Consider the following 17420-nt stretch of genomic DNA (forward strand, 5'->3'; position numbering starts at 1 on the left):
ATGCCCTTGTGAAGATGGGCTGTCCAGGACTGATCACAGACCCACAAATGTCCGCCAGCAAGGAAGAGAGCTGCGCTCTTTCTTATGGCCCTCATTTGAAGCACTCACTGCACCTCAGCGCCATCTTGGTCTATAAAAAGTCTTCTGTAAATGTGATTCTTATTTCCTCTTCACCTCACAAAGTGTCACTATGGATTATCTTTGGCATTGGCTTTGTAATTTTCCAGTCTATCACTTCAATTTAACCAACAAAATCTAACCTCCTGATTTGGCACGAGTTCCCTCTCTCTCAGCAGAATGTCTCCACAATGAAAATCGTACATGAAGGCTAAAAGTGCAATTGTGTAAGCCACAAATTGCTTCCAGAGCTTAAGAAGGGTCCTGGAAACAAAAGGCTGCAGAACAGAGAGGGCACAAGAAGCCACAACCCCCTTTCCTGAGCCTGAGCACACTTCTGGTGATGAGGAGCTCCCCAGAGCCAGAAGGGACATCAGAGGTCACCTGTTCAAATCCACTCACTTACACAGGAGGAAAAGGAGACCTGGGCATTTGCTCGGGCATGACGTATTTATTTAGTGCCTACTATGTGCCAGGCATTTTGCCAAGTTCTGGGAATACAAAGAAAGACAAAAGATAATTCAAGGAGTTCACAGTATAACCAGAGACACAATATGCAGAGAAGCTGCTCATGGACAGGTTTCCCGCTTAATTTGGTTCGGGGTGGGGGGGGGTGGGGAGGGACTCCCTGATGCATCTGGAGTGGGCTGTCTTACTACGTGGTAGGTTCTTTTTCAATGGAATCCTTCCAGGAAAGATGTCAGGTGCATTGTAGGGGGAAATCTTTGTCAGGTATCAGTCTCACCTCATTCTAATCCATCCTCCATGCAGCTGCCGAAGCACAGATCCTTGTCACTCCCTCAATAAACTCCTGTGGCTCCCTAGTACTTATAGGTCCAAAGGCAAAGTCCTAAGTTAGGCATTTAAGGTTCTTCCGAACCTGGTCCCTCCCTACTTTTCTGATCTCGTTGTACCAGACTCCACTCAGATCTCCGTGTTATCACTGACTGTGCTACATCCCTGGAATGCTTTCCCCTCTGTGCAGAATTCGCCAGCTGTTAGTACCTTCCTATACCTCCTGTGTCTTTTTCGGGCACATACCTATTCGTGTGTATATATTATCCCCTGTTCCAAAGCTGGCTCCTTCAAGGCAGAAATGGTTTCACTTTTGCCTTTATGTCCCTAATACATAGTAGGCACTTAAGAGGAAGAAGGGGAGGGGAAGGCAGCCGAGAGGAGTAAAGATCTCTTTTGATCTTCAAAACAAGCCTAGAAAGTGTCTCCAGAACCTGAGGGGGGAGAAGACCCTCTCTTTAAATCCCTGCGTCACTAAATGCCGAGTTTCAAACTGCCTTAGCCAGGGCTTTGTAAATAGTGACGCCCACTATAGAGCCTCCTTTCTGGAAAGAGGCTTATGCACAAAACAAGCCATTGTGTTACAGCTGCCCCCCTCTGGGTGCCAGGGAGGCGCATAATGGAGATATCTCTCTGAGGACACACGGGAGACAAAGGCCTAGCTGGAGGGCAGCAGTTTCAATTGGTGCATCTCCACAGGAAAATAGAAATGAAACACCCGACACTTTGGAAGGCACTTGAACCCATTTTCCTAGTGGCTGTCAAGCCCTAGTGGCCAAGGGGAGGTGGTCTCAAGGCCATGTGGGACCCTCTAGGTCCTCTAGTGCAATCCTTTGACTGAATCCAAACTTCACAGCCCACCACATCTGAGTGGGAGATTCTTCCAAATCCCCATAAAAAAAATGATAGGATCATTGATTTAGAGTCAAAAAGGACCTTAATGGCTATCAAGTGATACCCCCTAGTTTTACAGATAAGGAAACTGAGGCCCAGCAAGGCTAACTGACTTGCTGAGGGTCACAGATCTTCCTGTTTACAGGATTCCATGGTCTACCAAAAGCTCTCATTCATACTCTTGGCAGGCAGGCTTTTTAAAGTTTGTGACTCACAGGGCAAGATCTCAGCCTGGTACTTTGGAATAATCACTCTCACTGGTTCTGGAGTCAAATGAAGGACCGGGGTTCAAATCTAACTTCTGATCTTTCTGACCTTAGATGAGTCACCTAACCTCCATGGACTTCTGTTTCCTTATCTGCAACAGGACAGGGTTAGACTAGATGGCCTCTGGGGTCTCTGCTAGCTCTGGTTCAGTGAGATGAATCCTTTGTCATTTCCTTTTTTGATTGAGCCTATAACACAGTAGACTGATGTCTGGGTTTAAAGTCAGAAAGAACTGGGTTCAAATTCTGCCTAAGAAATTTACTAACAACAATAATAATAGCTTGTATTTTTATAGAACCTACTATGTGCGGGTGCTGTGTGTAGCATGACTACAGGTGCCTATAGTGCCGCCTAGCTGCCCTTTTCCTGGGGTAGAGGCATCAAACAGATAGCAGTAAGAGCCTCACTTTCCAGTGCAGCCAGAAACAGATCACTACGTAATAGGGAAATAGGTTAGCAAAATAGATAAAAAATACAACAGAACAACAGATAATATTATATTTAAAAACCAAGTCAATATGGGGCTTGGACAGATCCTTATATATGGGTTATTGACTCCTTGTTTCTATGTCAGTTTGACATCCCTGATCCACACTAGCATTGATATGTTAAGTGACTTGTCCAGGGTTACATTTAGGGGCAGCTAAGTGGTGCCATAGTACATAGAGCACCAGGCCTGGAGTCAGGAAGACGTGAGTTGAAATCCTGCCTCAGACATTTACTATCTCTGTGACCCTGGGCAAGTCACTTAACTGCCTCAGTTTCCCCATCTGTAAAATGAGCTATAGAAGAAAATGGCAATAATTAATAATAATGTGGGAAGCAAGGAAAGATGTCTATAAAGGATGCAAAGTGAAATTATCAATATAAGGAAAGCCATATAACACAAACACTGCAACAATGTAAATGGTAAGAATGGGAAAAAATGAAAATGGAAGACTATGTAGACTCAGTGCTGAATATGGGAAAGATGAGATTCTCTCCCCTCTTGCAAGAGAAAGGGGACTAGGGGTGTGGAATGTAGTATACACTGTCAGACTCAGTTGGTTTATTGGTCAACTATTTCCCCCCCTTTCTTTTGCAGTCATTGTCATAAGGAATGACCTAGCTGGCTAGGAGCATTTGGAGGCATAGATTTGGACATGAAGATGATGTCAAAACAAAAGGCATCAACAGAATTTTCTAAACCATGAAATTTCACCCTGCATTTGAAAAACTTGAGTTACTTACACCTAGCAGCTTTTACACTTTCTCTACAACGTGTGACGATATAAAATAAATAGCAACATGTCATGAAGATAGGAATTTTGTGGCATTATTAGGTATGTATCTATGAAAACTAATATTTTTAAAGGTCCCTTGTTACATACTTCCCACACACTAGCATCCTTGGGCCTATGGCCAGATGCTATTTCTTTTTTTTTTTTACCCCTAGTCTCAGCTCTACTCTAAAGTAACAAGGAATTTACAACATCCACACCTTTCCAGGCTAATTTTCTATCATTCCCATCCACACACTCACCTTTCCCATCAAACTGGCCCACCAGCTGTGCCCTTTCCCTTTCTTTCTCCTTCACTGTGTGATTATTAGAGAAAGCCATAGGAGAGACAAGGGCCTGCTCTCACTCTCACTCCTAAGTGCTTATCCCCATGTCTGGAGGTCGTCCCTCCCTCACCTCTGACCTCCCTCACCTCCACCCCTTCCAGTCCTTAGCTAATGGGTCACCACCAGCACAAGGTCCTTGGTGTTTTGTTTGCTTCTCATTTCTGCACTTGTCAGACTAGGAACTCCCTGAGGACAAAGGCTATTTCATTTCTGCCTCTGCATCCCCATTGCCCAGCTCAAAGCTCACCCACAGTCAACACTTCGTGATTGCTGAGTTGTTGAATTAATCGACAGTGAGTGCCACTTTCCATCAGTTCCTGGTTGTTTTATGAAGTTGTTCATATTTTCTTGAAATCGGATTCTCTGCATCTTCCCGCTGTTCACATAGACTAGCCCCCAGAAGCCAAAGGGAAGCATCCAGTACACCTCCCTTCCCCATGCCAGCTCTCCACTCGGGTCCTCACTGCTGTCAACCAATCAGAACAAGCCAAAAGCTGATCATTCATTTCACCCACCACCCATGTCCCTACTCCAGGAAGGGAGGCTGGAGCCCAGGGAAAAGAGCTACCCAAGTATGAGCTAGCACACCTGTGACAACCCAGGTCCAAGTAAGTACAAAGGGAAAGGAGAGGAGAGGAAAAGGCCTTCCCCCAGTCCCACCCACAGCTGCAGCACCAGCCTCCTCCTCCTCACCTTCAACTACCTCTACCATCACACCTCTGACTCAAAGTCCCTGGCCAGCCCATTTCGTCTAATGGAAACAGCAGGTGAAATTTTAAGTAGGCCAAATGCAATTACCCAAATTGGAATCTGACACCGAGGCTAACACCTAGACGGCCACAGCAGGCCTCTTTGAAGTCACGTAAGTGGAAATGCACCTCCCAGGGCACCAGGCTGCTCTTCCCTAAAATGCTGCTGACTCACAGACTTCAGAGAAGGATGGGGAGCTGGCACCTGCTGACATTCCTGCCAGCCCCAAGTGGCCCACATCCTGCCACGGGGGTGGAGGGAGCAGCTGCATTCAGGACAGTGCTCTGAAAATCACCACCTGATCCAGCTCAACAATCTCAATATCAAAAATTGGAGGGGGGCGTGTAGTTTTCTAGGTTACCCTAATCCAGAGGTTAACTTGTTTTGTGTCTGTCTGATGAAGCCTATGGATCCCTCTCGGAATATTTTAAAATGCATAAAATAAAATACATAGCACCACAAAGGAAATACAGTTATAAAAATATTAAAATAAGGTTAGAGTTTTTGTTGTTTAGCCAATTCAGTCATGTCTGACTCTTTGTGACCCAATTTGGGGTTTTCTTGGCAAAGATAGTAGTTTGCCATTTCCTTCTCCAGCTCATTTTACAGATGAGGAAACTGAGTCAAACAGTGACTTGTCCAGGGTTATACAGCTATTAAGCTTCTGAGGCCAAATTTGAATGCAGGTCTCCTGATTCCGGGCCCAGTACTCTATCCACCTGGCTGGCCCAAGTTTAAGATTAGAGCCAGGTTAAGAACTCCTGTTCTAGTCAATTGAATGATTAACCATGTCATGTTATTACAGAATCTCAGAGATGGGCAGGCCCTGGGGCTTTGGTCTAGTCCAGTCCAAGCCTGAATCAGAATCCACAATCCACCATCCCCTCTCAGAGAGGCCCTTACCTGCAGAAGCAGGCCATTTCACCTGCAGAAACCTTGACTGTTGGGAAGCCCCACTTCTCCATGACAGCCTTAGTACCATTGTTCTGAGCTCTTTCCTCTGGCACTTGAAGAGTTAATGGGATCCCTCTTCTATGAGGCAGTCCAGGAGACAGTTAGCCTGGTTCCTCCAAGCCTTCTCTGCACCAAACATCCCTCCTTCCTTTGCCCGATCTTCTCGGGCCTGGACTTTACATCATCTCTTTGGAACTTCCTCCAGCTCATTATGTTGTTTGGTTTTACCTAAATGTGTGATTTCATTGGGTAGGTAAGTCCCGGTAAGGGGTTCCCTTCAAACCTCCACACTGGCATCTTATGCTGGCAGAGAGTTGCCTAACTTGTCCGGGGCAAGTGTCAGAGACAAACAGGACTCACTCGAATCCAGATCTCCCTGGGTAATATCTGTAAAGTGCTTAGCACCGGACCGACTCAGAGTAGCTGCTTAATAAGGCATTGTTCCCTTCCCCCTCTTCTCATTCCTGGTCTGCTCTCTCTATTCACTAGTCTACACTGCCTCTAGCTTCTAAATTGGAGCATCCAGAACTAAATGTAACATTCCACAGGTGATCTGACCGTGAGGGACAACATGAGAACAGCACCACAGCTCATACATCACTGCTCAGGGACAAAAATAAGTAACTCACACTCAGATTGCCTACAGCTTACAAAAGACTGCCGTCACAACCTCCTTTGGATGTGGATCGTGAAAGTATTTTTATCCCTGTTCTATGGAGAGGAAACCAAGGCTCTGAGAGGAGAACCAGGTTTTCATGGTCAAAAGTCAGTAAGTGGCCAGGACTGGATTCAATAGGAATGCAGACACTCTGGGCATGTTCACTCTGGGTACATTTGGAGCTCTTTCCTGGGCAGCCCACAGTCTCATTCCCTCACTCCTTTCCCTCAACCACCAGCTGAAGACACCTGGGCTTACTTCCTTTCACACACTCTTTCCTTCTCCTCCCATCTCCAGGGCTACACTGTTATGTTCCCTAAGTCCCACTAAGTCCCCCACCTGAACTCACAGGTTCCCTGCTCCTACTTGCCCTCCCCTCCTTCTACCCACCCAAATCCATCTCTGCTGTGGAAATCCCAGAGGCACTTACAGCCTCTCCCTTTGTCCTATGAAGCCCTACTTGACTCCCCCAACAAATTCATTCTCCCTTATTTGAACTCATAGCTCTTTATCTCTAGAATGAGAAAGTTGACCTAGGTGACTGAAGATTTCTCTGGTCTCCCCCATGAAAAGTCTAGGATTCTTGATCTAGACCCTTTCTCATGGTCTTGTCATTTTCGAATTTGTTTTGTATTTGTGCACCTCTCTTATCGCTCCTACTAGACTGTAAACCCCTCAAAGGGAAGCCATGTCTTAGCTATTTCTCTCTCCTTCCCAGGGTCTATAACAGAAAACATTGCATGTAGAAATATAATAGGTCCCCAGAAATGGATGCTGATTGCAAGTCTGGTTTCATAATTTCTACCTTTTCTACTGACCCACACCCAAACCCACCCCACTCAGGCCCTACATTTTCCTAGCCAGCTTATCATAAAGGCAATGTCCCATAATGGTTAGGGCTGAGCACAAGATCAGAGTGGTCTGGATTCATATCGTGGTTCAACATTTCCTAGGTATGGGACCACAGACAAAGCACTCTTTCAGCTTCAGATGCCATAGACCTTACCTCCCAAAGTCATTTTTAGGCAAAAGAAGGTAAAGTCCAAACTATTTTATTAACTTTAAAATGCATAAATGACACATTGAGGCATGGGGGGGGGCGGGTAGGTGACTAGCTAGGAGATTTCATTATGCAGGGAAATTCCAGTAAGAAAACTGTCTCCATCTGTGCAGCTTAGTGTCAAAGAGCTTGGTTGTAACGCACTGGAAGGTTAAGTGATTTGCTGATGCTCACACAGCCGCTATGTGTGAGAGGCCAGTCTGGAACTCAGATCTTTTGGACATAAATGCCAACTGTCTCCACACTGTGCTACCACATAGAAATTTCTGTTGTTATTAATATCTAAATATCTATACTCACAACATAATAATAGCAGTCCAATGGGAAGAGTCCTCTAAAAATCCACCACCCTTTCACTGTCTGTCACACAAAAGAAATGCCTGAAGACAGATTCCTGACGCCACAGGCCACATCCTCTGATTTTAACAGTCACCACCCCAAAGCCCCATGCTGCCTACAGCAGGAGTTATTTTAGGCCTAACCTCATTTCTGCCAAACCCCAGCTCTATGTGAATTTCCATGGTTCTACATGCAACTTCCATGGCAGGGCAGCCAAGAGAGTAACAGCCCTGGAGTCAGGCGGGTCTGGCATTTAAACTCCAATCCTGCATCTGATTCCTGTAGTGACCCCAGCAGACCAGTCACTGCTCCCCTTCTCTGGACCCCAGACGCAGAAGGGAGGGCTAGGACATCTCCAAGCTCTCTTGCTTCAAGCCTCTCATTTCAGGAGAGATATATCACCCAACAATTTTTAAGGAACAAGGCTTTATATCATAAACTTGCTAAGCTTCAGCAAGAAGATGACTTTAAGAATGGAAGCCTCTTAAGAGCTTTAATTTAAAGCTGCAATAGACATTCAACATTATGGAATTGCAGGATATGCCTTGGAAGGGACCTTGGAGGCCTTCTTAGCCCAAACCCCTCACTTTACAGAGGAGGAAACTGAGGCCCAGAAAATGAAGTGACTTGTCCAAAGTCACCTAGGTAGTACATGGCAGAGCGAGGGCTTGAACCCAAGTCCCCTGCCTCCAGATCTTTCTCATTGTACATGGTACCTCAGTGCCTTATTCAATACTTTATATGATTTCTTGCCTTTGACCTGATCCTGGATAATTCTACATTTTCATTATTTTTCCCCAAACTGTTAATCAACTTCATCTGCTACTGTGCAGATGACCGTGGGTTACCACTGTCAAAGTCTTTGAAGTACATTCTCTAAGAAGGATCTATCAAGTTGGGAGGGCTCAGGCACAGCCTTGAGAACAAAGATGCCCACAGACCAATCTAACTAAGTCCCAACACACTTATCACCAAAGAAATGGGCCACCAAATGATGACTTTTGTTTGGCCCCAGACTATCATATATCCCTGTACTCAGGTGAAGGATTCGAATCTACACTGATACAGAAGGTTCACATAGCAATGGAATCATAGATGCTGGAAATGAGCACATCAATTAGGATGGAACTTTGGTACATTTGTACAGGAACTAAAAGGAGTGTTGATGCTGAAATAAATATCTTGCACCTTTGGTCTCATTCTCCCTTCCAATAGAAGGCTTCCCACTCCCACCCCAAACAAGCAGCAGAAACACCCATGAAGTTTCTGGTGAGGATCTCCCTAATTCTTAAACAGTGTCTTTCCCTTCTCATTTGTTCTAGTATGTATCAGACATATTAGAGACCTACAGTCCTGGCTGCGTGAGCACAATAAGGCACTTTACTTCCCCATTATTCTCATATTTAAAACAGGAATAAAAATATCTATAGGAAATGCTTACAGGACTGTCATAGGTCTCAAATGAGAGAATGAATGGAGTGGGTTTTATGGGGCCCCAGGACCCTAGATTTGGAGCAGAAGAGGACCTCAGAGGTCACTTAGTCCTGGAGCTCTGAACTTTTGTCTGTTCCAGACTCCTTTGGCAAGTAGGCGAAGCCCATGGGCCCCTTCTCAGAATCATGGTGTTTGTTTTAAAGGTATAAAATAAAATACATAAGATTATATAGGAAACCAAGCATATTGAAATACAGCTACCAAAAAAGATTTAAAAGACAAGTTCAGGGACCACACATTAAGAAGCCCTAACTTCTAATCTTTTTATTTTTCAAGAGGCAAATGAGGGCCAGAGAGATCATAGAACATAGACTCAGATCTGGAGGAGGCCTTCGAGGCCATGAAGTCTACCCCCTCCATTTTACAGATGAGGAAACTGGGGCCCAAAGAAGCTAAATAACTCACCTATGGTCCTATAGGGACTAAGCCAGGACCTGAACCCAGGCCTTATAAACTCCTGAGCCAGTATACTTTTCACTTTATGAGTCAATTAGTCATTTATTAGTGCATTTATTAAGCACCTGCTGTGTATCAGACACCGTGCCAAGCACTAGGAATACAAAGGAAAGAAAAAAACATCCTCTGCTTTCAGGGCGCTCCCGGTGTAAGGGAGCAGAGCACACACCAACACCAAGTAGGAGACAATACAATCCAGACAATAAGAATTGGAGGTGGCATCAGAGCCAAGGCTAGAAGACTTCAGAGGGCTGGGAAAGGCATCTGGCAGAAGGTGAGCCTTGAGCGGAGACTTGGAGGAAGCCAAGCAATGCAGGGAAAATGCTGAGAGCTGGGAGAGAACTTTGTGAGGACCCCACACTGAGAAAATGCCATTATGTGATTTCAAGCCACTGCACCTGGGACTCTCACTTTCCGCTCTTGGAAAATGGGCATAAAAACACCTACGGAATCTCTAAAGTGAGGACTTCTGGGAAACTCAGAGGAGCTAATGAATAGAAGGGCTGTTGAAATATCAGCTTTTATCCAGCAGCACCAGAGACCCAAGGACTACTCCAGGTCTAAACTCTTCAGTTCAGCCCATTTTATTCCCAGAATCTGCTCCCAAGGCATCTGGATCAAAATGCCGTAGTGTTTGCTTAAAAATGTCTGCGTTCACTAGCTACACAACCCTGGGGCAAGTCAGGGAAACATTCCCAGCCTTAGTTTCATCCTCTGCAAAATGGGAATAACTGTCTTGTCCACTTCACAAGGGCACTATGAGGATCGAATGAGATTCCATATTATAAACATACGTATATATGTATTACATGTGTATATATAACATTTGTTATAATAATGTATATATTATGTGTGTATATATAAACATGTACATGTATGTATACACACATATAAAATACATATATTGTGTGTTATATGTAAATATTAATATTTGCGGGTGCTTAGTTGTAATGTGTATATGTGCATATAAGTATATGTATAAGTATATGTGCGTATAAGTACCCACAAATATTAATATTTACCTACATATAAATATAGTTAGCTTTTATATAATGCTTTGAGCTTTGCAAAGAGTCTTACAAATATCCCATTCCATCCTCATAACAACCATGATAAGTAGGTGCTTTGATTATCTCCATTTTACAGATTAGGAAACTGAGACAGAGGTTAAGTGACTTGCCCAGGGTCACACAGCTAGTAAGTATCTGAGGCCTGATTTGAACTCAGGTCTTCCTGACTCCAAGGCAGTCTATCCACTTTATCACTAGCTGCCTAATTTAACATATTTAAATATGTAAATAATTTCTATTATATTAGATATTCAATTTAAATAGACTTATATTTACACTTATAATTTACATATATAAGTGCTTTTAATCCTTAAAGTGCTATATAAAAGCTAGCTATATTATAATAAAAGAAATGAACAACTGACCTTTATTTCTCCTTAAAATGTTGGAACCTTCTAAACTTTTAGAACAGGAACTCAACGAAGGTGTCAGGAAGGAGCTGTAGAAACAGTACCCCACTGGGAGCAGGGGGGCCATTTTTTTAGAGCTGGTTACATTGTTAGGTTGCTATGTGACATCACTTAGCAGTCAGAAGATATTAGAACTAGAAGGAAAATTAGCAGTTGGCCTCAGTTTCTTCGTTTGTAAAGTGCAGGGTTTGCTGACCACTAGGCTAATACGGTGTGATGGGGGTTGCTTTCATGTCTGGGTCAGACTTGATGGCTGCTGAGCCAACTCAAGTCTCAAATCCTGTTTTCTGTGACTAAATGATCCCTTGCTCTAAAATCCTGTGATTCAAACCTAGGTCAGGAGAGTAACACAAGAGCCACTGAGATTTATATCATGTTTTCAAATTTTCAAAGACCCTTCTGTCATGTGAATATCACAGCAACTCTCTACCGCAAGTAGAAAGTGCACTGGGCAAGAGTCAGGTCAGACCTGGTTACAAGTCCTGCCTTTGAGACCTAACAAAGAGCTGTGGGATCCATCCTTACCCACCTGAGCCTCAGCTTCCTCATCTATAAGATGGGAGCAACGCCACCTACCAATCCGTGATTCACAGGGTTACTGTGAGGATCAAAAGAGCCAGTGTCTGAAAACTTCTTTGCAAACCTTACTTCAGTAAATAAATGTCTTCTACTTATTACCATTGTTGTTATTGTACTACTATTATTGTTACATTCAAAAGGTCATTGCCTCAAGTATTGGATAGAAGGAAAGCCCCCAACATGAGCTCTGTGACAGAGCACGTCACAGCTTCTCAATGGCCCAACCAACTCCCTCAGACTGAGTTAAGGGAGGCCCAGAGAAGTCAGTGACCATCCCATAGCCAAACAGCTGGAAAGTGCCTTCGGAGAGGCTTCAACTCAAGTGATTTGACTTCAGTTCGGAGCACTTTCCGCCAAGCTAAAAGCTCCAAGTTCAAATTTGAACCCCTCTATTTATTATTCCTGTGACTGTGGATGCTCACCATATCTCTGGGCCTCAGTTTCCCAAATCAGTATGAGTGTTGGACTAAATGTGCTCTCAAGTCCCTTATAGCTTCAAACTCACCCAAAGGTCACACCTGGGTTGGGGGGCGGGGTGTTTTTAAGGCAAAGTCGACTATGCTAAAGCCTACCTTGGGGCAGTATTTTTCAAGGATAATTTTTACATTTCATTCTTCCATCTGCTTCTCACTACACTGATTTGGCACCCTCCAATTATCACAAAAAAGTGTTGTTACAAAATACCTTTTTGCAAAAATTCAAAGTTTCTGACCTGCTTTTCTCCCCAAAGCAATCCCTTAAGTAGGAATTTTAGGAACTGAGGATCTGAACCCAAGGACAGAATTTTCAGGAACTAAAAGCTCATTTTGTTCATTTGGCTCCCAGGCACACCCTACCTAACAAGAGTCAGGGTCTGATTCACATCTCAGGTCACAGACACACACACAAATGGGACTGGAGGGTTGGTTAAAACATCAGATGCCTTCCTGGCAAAACACTGTTTTTAGAATCCACCTTTATCTGGGAATCAAAGGCCTTATTGAGCAAGGCACTAAGAAGAAGCAAAACCTGTCCCTGGCCTCAGGGATCTTATATTCTAATGGAAAGATAATTCAGGGTTGATGGGAGATAACCTCAGAAACTCAGATAACCTTAGGAAAATGGCCCTATACCTGTAGAAAGGCATGATGCTTGCCATCTTATCCTCCACAACTCCCAGAGGTAGGTGCTATTATTAGACTCATTTTACATATGAGGTTACTAGGGGTCAGAGAGGTTAAGCACTTAGCCCAAGGTCACATAGCCACCAAGTTTCTAAAGCAAGAGTCAAAAACAGATGGACCAGATTCTAAGGCCAGTGCTCTATTTAAGACACTTTCCCTTTAACATAGCGCCATTTAGAGAACATCTATTCTATAAATTAATGAAAACAAAGTACGGGAGCAAGATCAGAAAAAATAATAGCCCCTGACATGTTACAATCTGTGTTAGCATTTTAGAGCTCAATTTCCCATGGTGCCTTACAGTTTGAAAAGCCCTCCCCTCCTGATAATCCACTGAGGTGGGCAGGGCAGTCACTGCCAGAGACATTTTATGGATCTAGGCAAGGTAACACCATTTTGTAAGCCTTCTTATTCACAGGATCATCAATTTGGAGCTAGACAAAGTTTTGAACAGATCAATGCTCTCATTTCACAAATGAAGAAACTGAGGCCTAGTGAAGTAATTTGGTTTCAAATCAAGGTCAGGGAGTAGTGAGGAGCCTGAGCTGGAACTTTTCACAGGACAAAGGCAGAAACTCCATCACATTTGCCTTTGGATCCCCAGCTTCCCAACACAATATCTGGCACCAAGTAGTTTTTTTTTTTTTAATAAACTGTTGATTGAATGATGACCTGCATGATACTGCAGCGTGTCCTCTCTCCAAAACCAAGAACCAAGCAATGTCAGAAGTACAATGAGAATTGCAGCACCCTTAATTTAAGTGGTTTGCGGTAGGACATGAATGTGTCAAAGCAATGCATTCTTCCCTTCTCTGAACTCATGGAGGATGTGTGATTTATTGATAACAAACACCCTCAAATATTTAGGTAGCTACAGATTGAAAAAACAAGGAGCTACCTACCAATCCCTCTGTTAGAGCTTCTTAACCTAGAATCCATTAACTGTAAAAAAAAAAAAAAAGTATTTGGGTAGCTGTATTTCAACATAATTGCTTTCCTTTGTAATCCCTATTTTTTTTGTTGTTTTATGCATTTAAAAACTTTGCACTGAAAAGGTGTCCATAGACTTCACCAGACTACCAAATGGGGCCCCAACACAAAGAAGGTTAAGAACCTCTGCCCTGGGTTCATCTGAAAGGGGCCAGGTTTCAAGTTTCTTTTATTTCTCTAACAGAACTGCTCCATTCTCATGATCATCACCAAAAATAAAGTGAGGGACTTTCAGCTACTATTAATCCATAGCAATATGAACTATATTCTTACACCATCAATAACTAACCCCCAGCTAGCCAGCACCTCAATGGTGATTTTTGCCTTTTAAAAGTGGTGCTTCAGGAAGGAAGCTGGTTATCTTACCTCTATTCAAGGAAAGCTTCACAGGTAAAATTCAGTTGCAACAAAGCATATTAAAAAAAAAAACAACAACAACAAAACAGGACTGGGGGTGGGGTAATGGACTGAGATAATGATTTCCAGGGAGATTATCAACTGGTTAAAACAAATAATTACTTCCACATGCAATATGCCCAAATTTAATTCAGCTCTACTTCCAAACGACCCAAGCAATAATCTATCCAAAGGACTGCTGGGGCTTCCTGTATTAAAGTTCCCAATACTAACATGATCTCAAAGGCCTCCTAAAATGAATCACCCTTGTAAAAACAAACTTCCAACCTCCGTGGCTTGCAAAGTTAAACAACTACCCCCTGGCCAAAGAGCCTCACCATTCATCACCGGTAGATTAAACTTACGTTTAGCTAAAGACACGGCTTTAGTTAGAAAGATACAGCTTCCTACCAGCGGTTTTCAAGATGCTTAATTGCAAAGCTGTATATGAAATCCCCAGGCCTTTCTATCTCGCCTGCATTTAAATGTCTAAAAAAAAAAAAAGTATGCAAGGTATTACAAGGCCAAACATAAGAATGGTGAAGTAAATGTTTTGCAAACACTAAAAAGCTCTTTATAATGATGCATCCATCTCTGAGGTGTTCAATAAAGATTATTACAGAGCGGGCAGGAGAGTTAATATGGCACATTACTCTACGTGATTGCAAAGAAAAATGTGAGCTTTGATAACAGCTGAAAGACTACAAAACAAGCAAGGTACTCACTCTTTCCCCTCTTCTCATCTACTGGCCAGACAGAGTTAAGGCAGCGGCTGCTCCCCGCCCTTCTGCCGGCCCGCCCTCCCCTTCCCCCTCCCAGCTGGTGTATTCACCAGCCCCGAGATTAAGAGGCGCAATTTCCAGGCTGCAGGGCCCCTGGCCACATCTAACGTTTCCTCGCTCCCTGAACCGGGGAAATTGGAGACGGGGGTGACCTGGCATTAGATCTCCCCGGGTCGCATCCCAGTGACTGAGCGGGCCAGAGCTGGGGCAGAGACAAGCGCCGGGCTGGGCCTCCCAGGTGGGTCGGTAAGGCGATGCCCCGCCGGGCCGCACGTTCCACCCTCCCCCCAACTCAACTCCTCTCCCCGCCCCACTACCCCGCGGGCCCAGCACCTGAGCTGTCCATGGTGCTGACGCCTGTCAGTGGGCGCCGCGCGGGACTTTTAGCTGCTGCCGCTGCTGCTACCGCCGCAACCGGGGTCACTCCAAGCCTGACGCCGCCGCCGCTGCTGCCGCTGCCGCCGCCGCCGCCGCCGCCGCCGCTGCTCCCGCCGCTGCCAGCTCCCGAGTCACCGCTGCTGTCCACCAGCTGCAAAGATTCGTACCCATCATTGTTGGTCTTTTTCCGGTAGCTTCCGAGAAGGCTCATGGGCAAGGCGAGTGGGGAGCGGATAAATAAATAGTCGAAGAAAGGAGAGGTAGGGGGAAGATGAAGGAAAAGGAGGGGGAATTTGAGGGAGGGAAGAAAATCACAGGTGCATGACCTTCCTGGGGGAGGGGGAAGAGGTTGGGGGAGCAAAGAAGGAGGAATGAGAGGAGGATGAGGCCCCCAGCACCCTCGGGCGTGTTCAGGGGCGTGCGGCTCCTCCCCACGCCCAAGGAGACGGTTTGCACTAGGGCTACGCCAAGCCTCCGCCCTGGGCTGAGCGCGGATCCCCGGGCAATGGAACAGCCCGAGCTGGAGCGCACGGGACGCCTGGTGGGCGGGCCAGGGAAAGAGGGAGGGAGGACAGAAGGGAGGGAACGAGAGCTCGTGTTGGCTGCTGTGGCCGCTGCCGCTGCTGCTGGAACCACCGCCCGCCTACGGAGCCCGGGCTCCAGCTGAGCAGCCCGGCCCTCAGAGGCTATTGGACCCGGGCCAGCTGCCCCCAGCTCCGGAGTGCCCGGAAGCAATCCCGTAGGTGTCAGCGGCTAGGCTCCTGCAGCCTCTTCAGGACCTGCACCGCTCACGAAGGAGGCCACGGGGAAGGACGGCTCTGGGAGGGGGGATGTGAGTGGGAGGAGAGGAGGAAGGCCAAGGGGGCGGGATGGAAGGAATAGAGAAAGGCGTGCGGGTACTATAAGCAGGTACGTGCGGTGTGCCTTCGAACTTGGCTCTTGCCTTAAACCACACAAACTGGAGGGTGGAGGCCCCCGACACTTTCTTATCAAATCTGGACACCACCAATTTAAAGAAATCTGCCTACAATTGCATAGTTTTTCAAGAGGGGAAGATCAAGCTGGATGGTGACCCTACTACGGTGATGCCTTTTGCTGGAAATTATTAATAGACTAGTTTATACATTGGAAGAAAAATCGTAGAATATGTATTTTAAAAAAAATCAGAGGTTCATAGAGCAAGAGCTAGAAGGGTTTTCCGAAGTCACCTAGTGAAGTCTTCCCAATTTACAGATGAGGGAACTGAGGTCCAGGGAGCTTGCCAATTACCCATGGTCACTAGGCACTAATACTGAGGGGGATCTGAACCAGGTTCCTCTGACATCAAAGAGAATTTGTCGTCTCCTTAGCAGCAGAGTGTCCCATCACAGCACAGGAGATTTCTATCCCAAGGATATATTATAACATAACAACAGGCCTCTGCTACTTGGTGATCAGACTAATTTGACAGTAAAGTAAATGGATGCACAGCTCCCTTCCTTCCCTCCACTTCCCCACTGCCTACTTTCTGGTAGGAGAGTCCCCTTCCTCTTCTTACCCTATCCCCAACCCACAAACTTAAGCTCCTTCTAACTTTCAAATTATGTGATTCTAATTAGAAGCAAATGGGAGACAAGAGGAAGAACGAGTGAGTTTATTCTGATCTGACTCCATGCAACTTTTGAGGACTGTCTGGGAAGCAGGCAGGAGCTATCACTAGGTTCAGCCAGTCCTTTGACCTGAGCAGTACATCACCAGAGATCCAGTTATCCTCAGGTCATCACAGAATGCAGATGAGGAAAACTAAGGCCTAGGAAGAGACTTTCTGAAAGCTTTTAAAAGGAGTCACTTCAAAGTTAGCCTCCAGAATTGCTGGCTTTAGTCCATGACTATTTTAAAGGTCAGGGATCATCTTCTTATTAAAAAAAAAAAAAAAGAAACTAGTTAAAAGAAAGATGTGAGATTTCAGCTCTGACAGAACTGGAAAAACAATAACTTACATTTAAGTAGCACCCTAATATTTACTGGGCTTTATCCTGAACTCTACACAGCTCCAGAGTGCACAGAAGCAATCTCATAGGTGGCAGCGGCTAGACTCCTGCAGCCTCTTCAGGAGCTGTACCAGGCCCCGAGGAGGCCATGGGGAAGGATGGCTCTGGGAGGGGGGATGTGAGTGGGAAGAGAGGAGGAAGTCCAAAGGGGCAGAATGGAAGGAATAGAGAGGGGTGTTTGAGTACTATAAGCAGGTACATGTGTCTTCAAGGCAATTTTAATATCTCCATT

The 17420-nt window shown here is 45.1% G+C and overlaps 1 protein-coding gene across 1 annotated transcript in view; it reads right to left on the reverse strand.

The window, feature by feature from the left end:
- The window catches only part of LOC138164891 (auxilin-like), a 137297-nt gene extending 121633 nt beyond the window's left edge, over positions 1-15664 (reverse strand). The window contains exon 1 of the mRNA XM_069092831.1: positions 15114-15664. Within this exon, the coding sequence (XP_068948932.1) occupies positions 15114-15369 (256 nt within the window). The 5' untranslated portion in view covers positions 15370-15664. The remainder of the gene's footprint in view (positions 1-15113) is intronic.
- Between the last annotated feature and the right edge of the window lie 1756 nt (positions 15665-17420).

Source organism: Petaurus breviceps, unplaced genomic scaffold (genome assembly GCF_028583685.1).
Source record: "Petaurus breviceps papuanus isolate PSGF00001 unplaced genomic scaffold, PetGlider_PUasm1.0 207, whole genome shotgun sequence".
Lineage (NCBI taxonomy): Eukaryota > Metazoa > Chordata > Mammalia > Diprotodontia > Petauridae > Petaurus > Petaurus breviceps.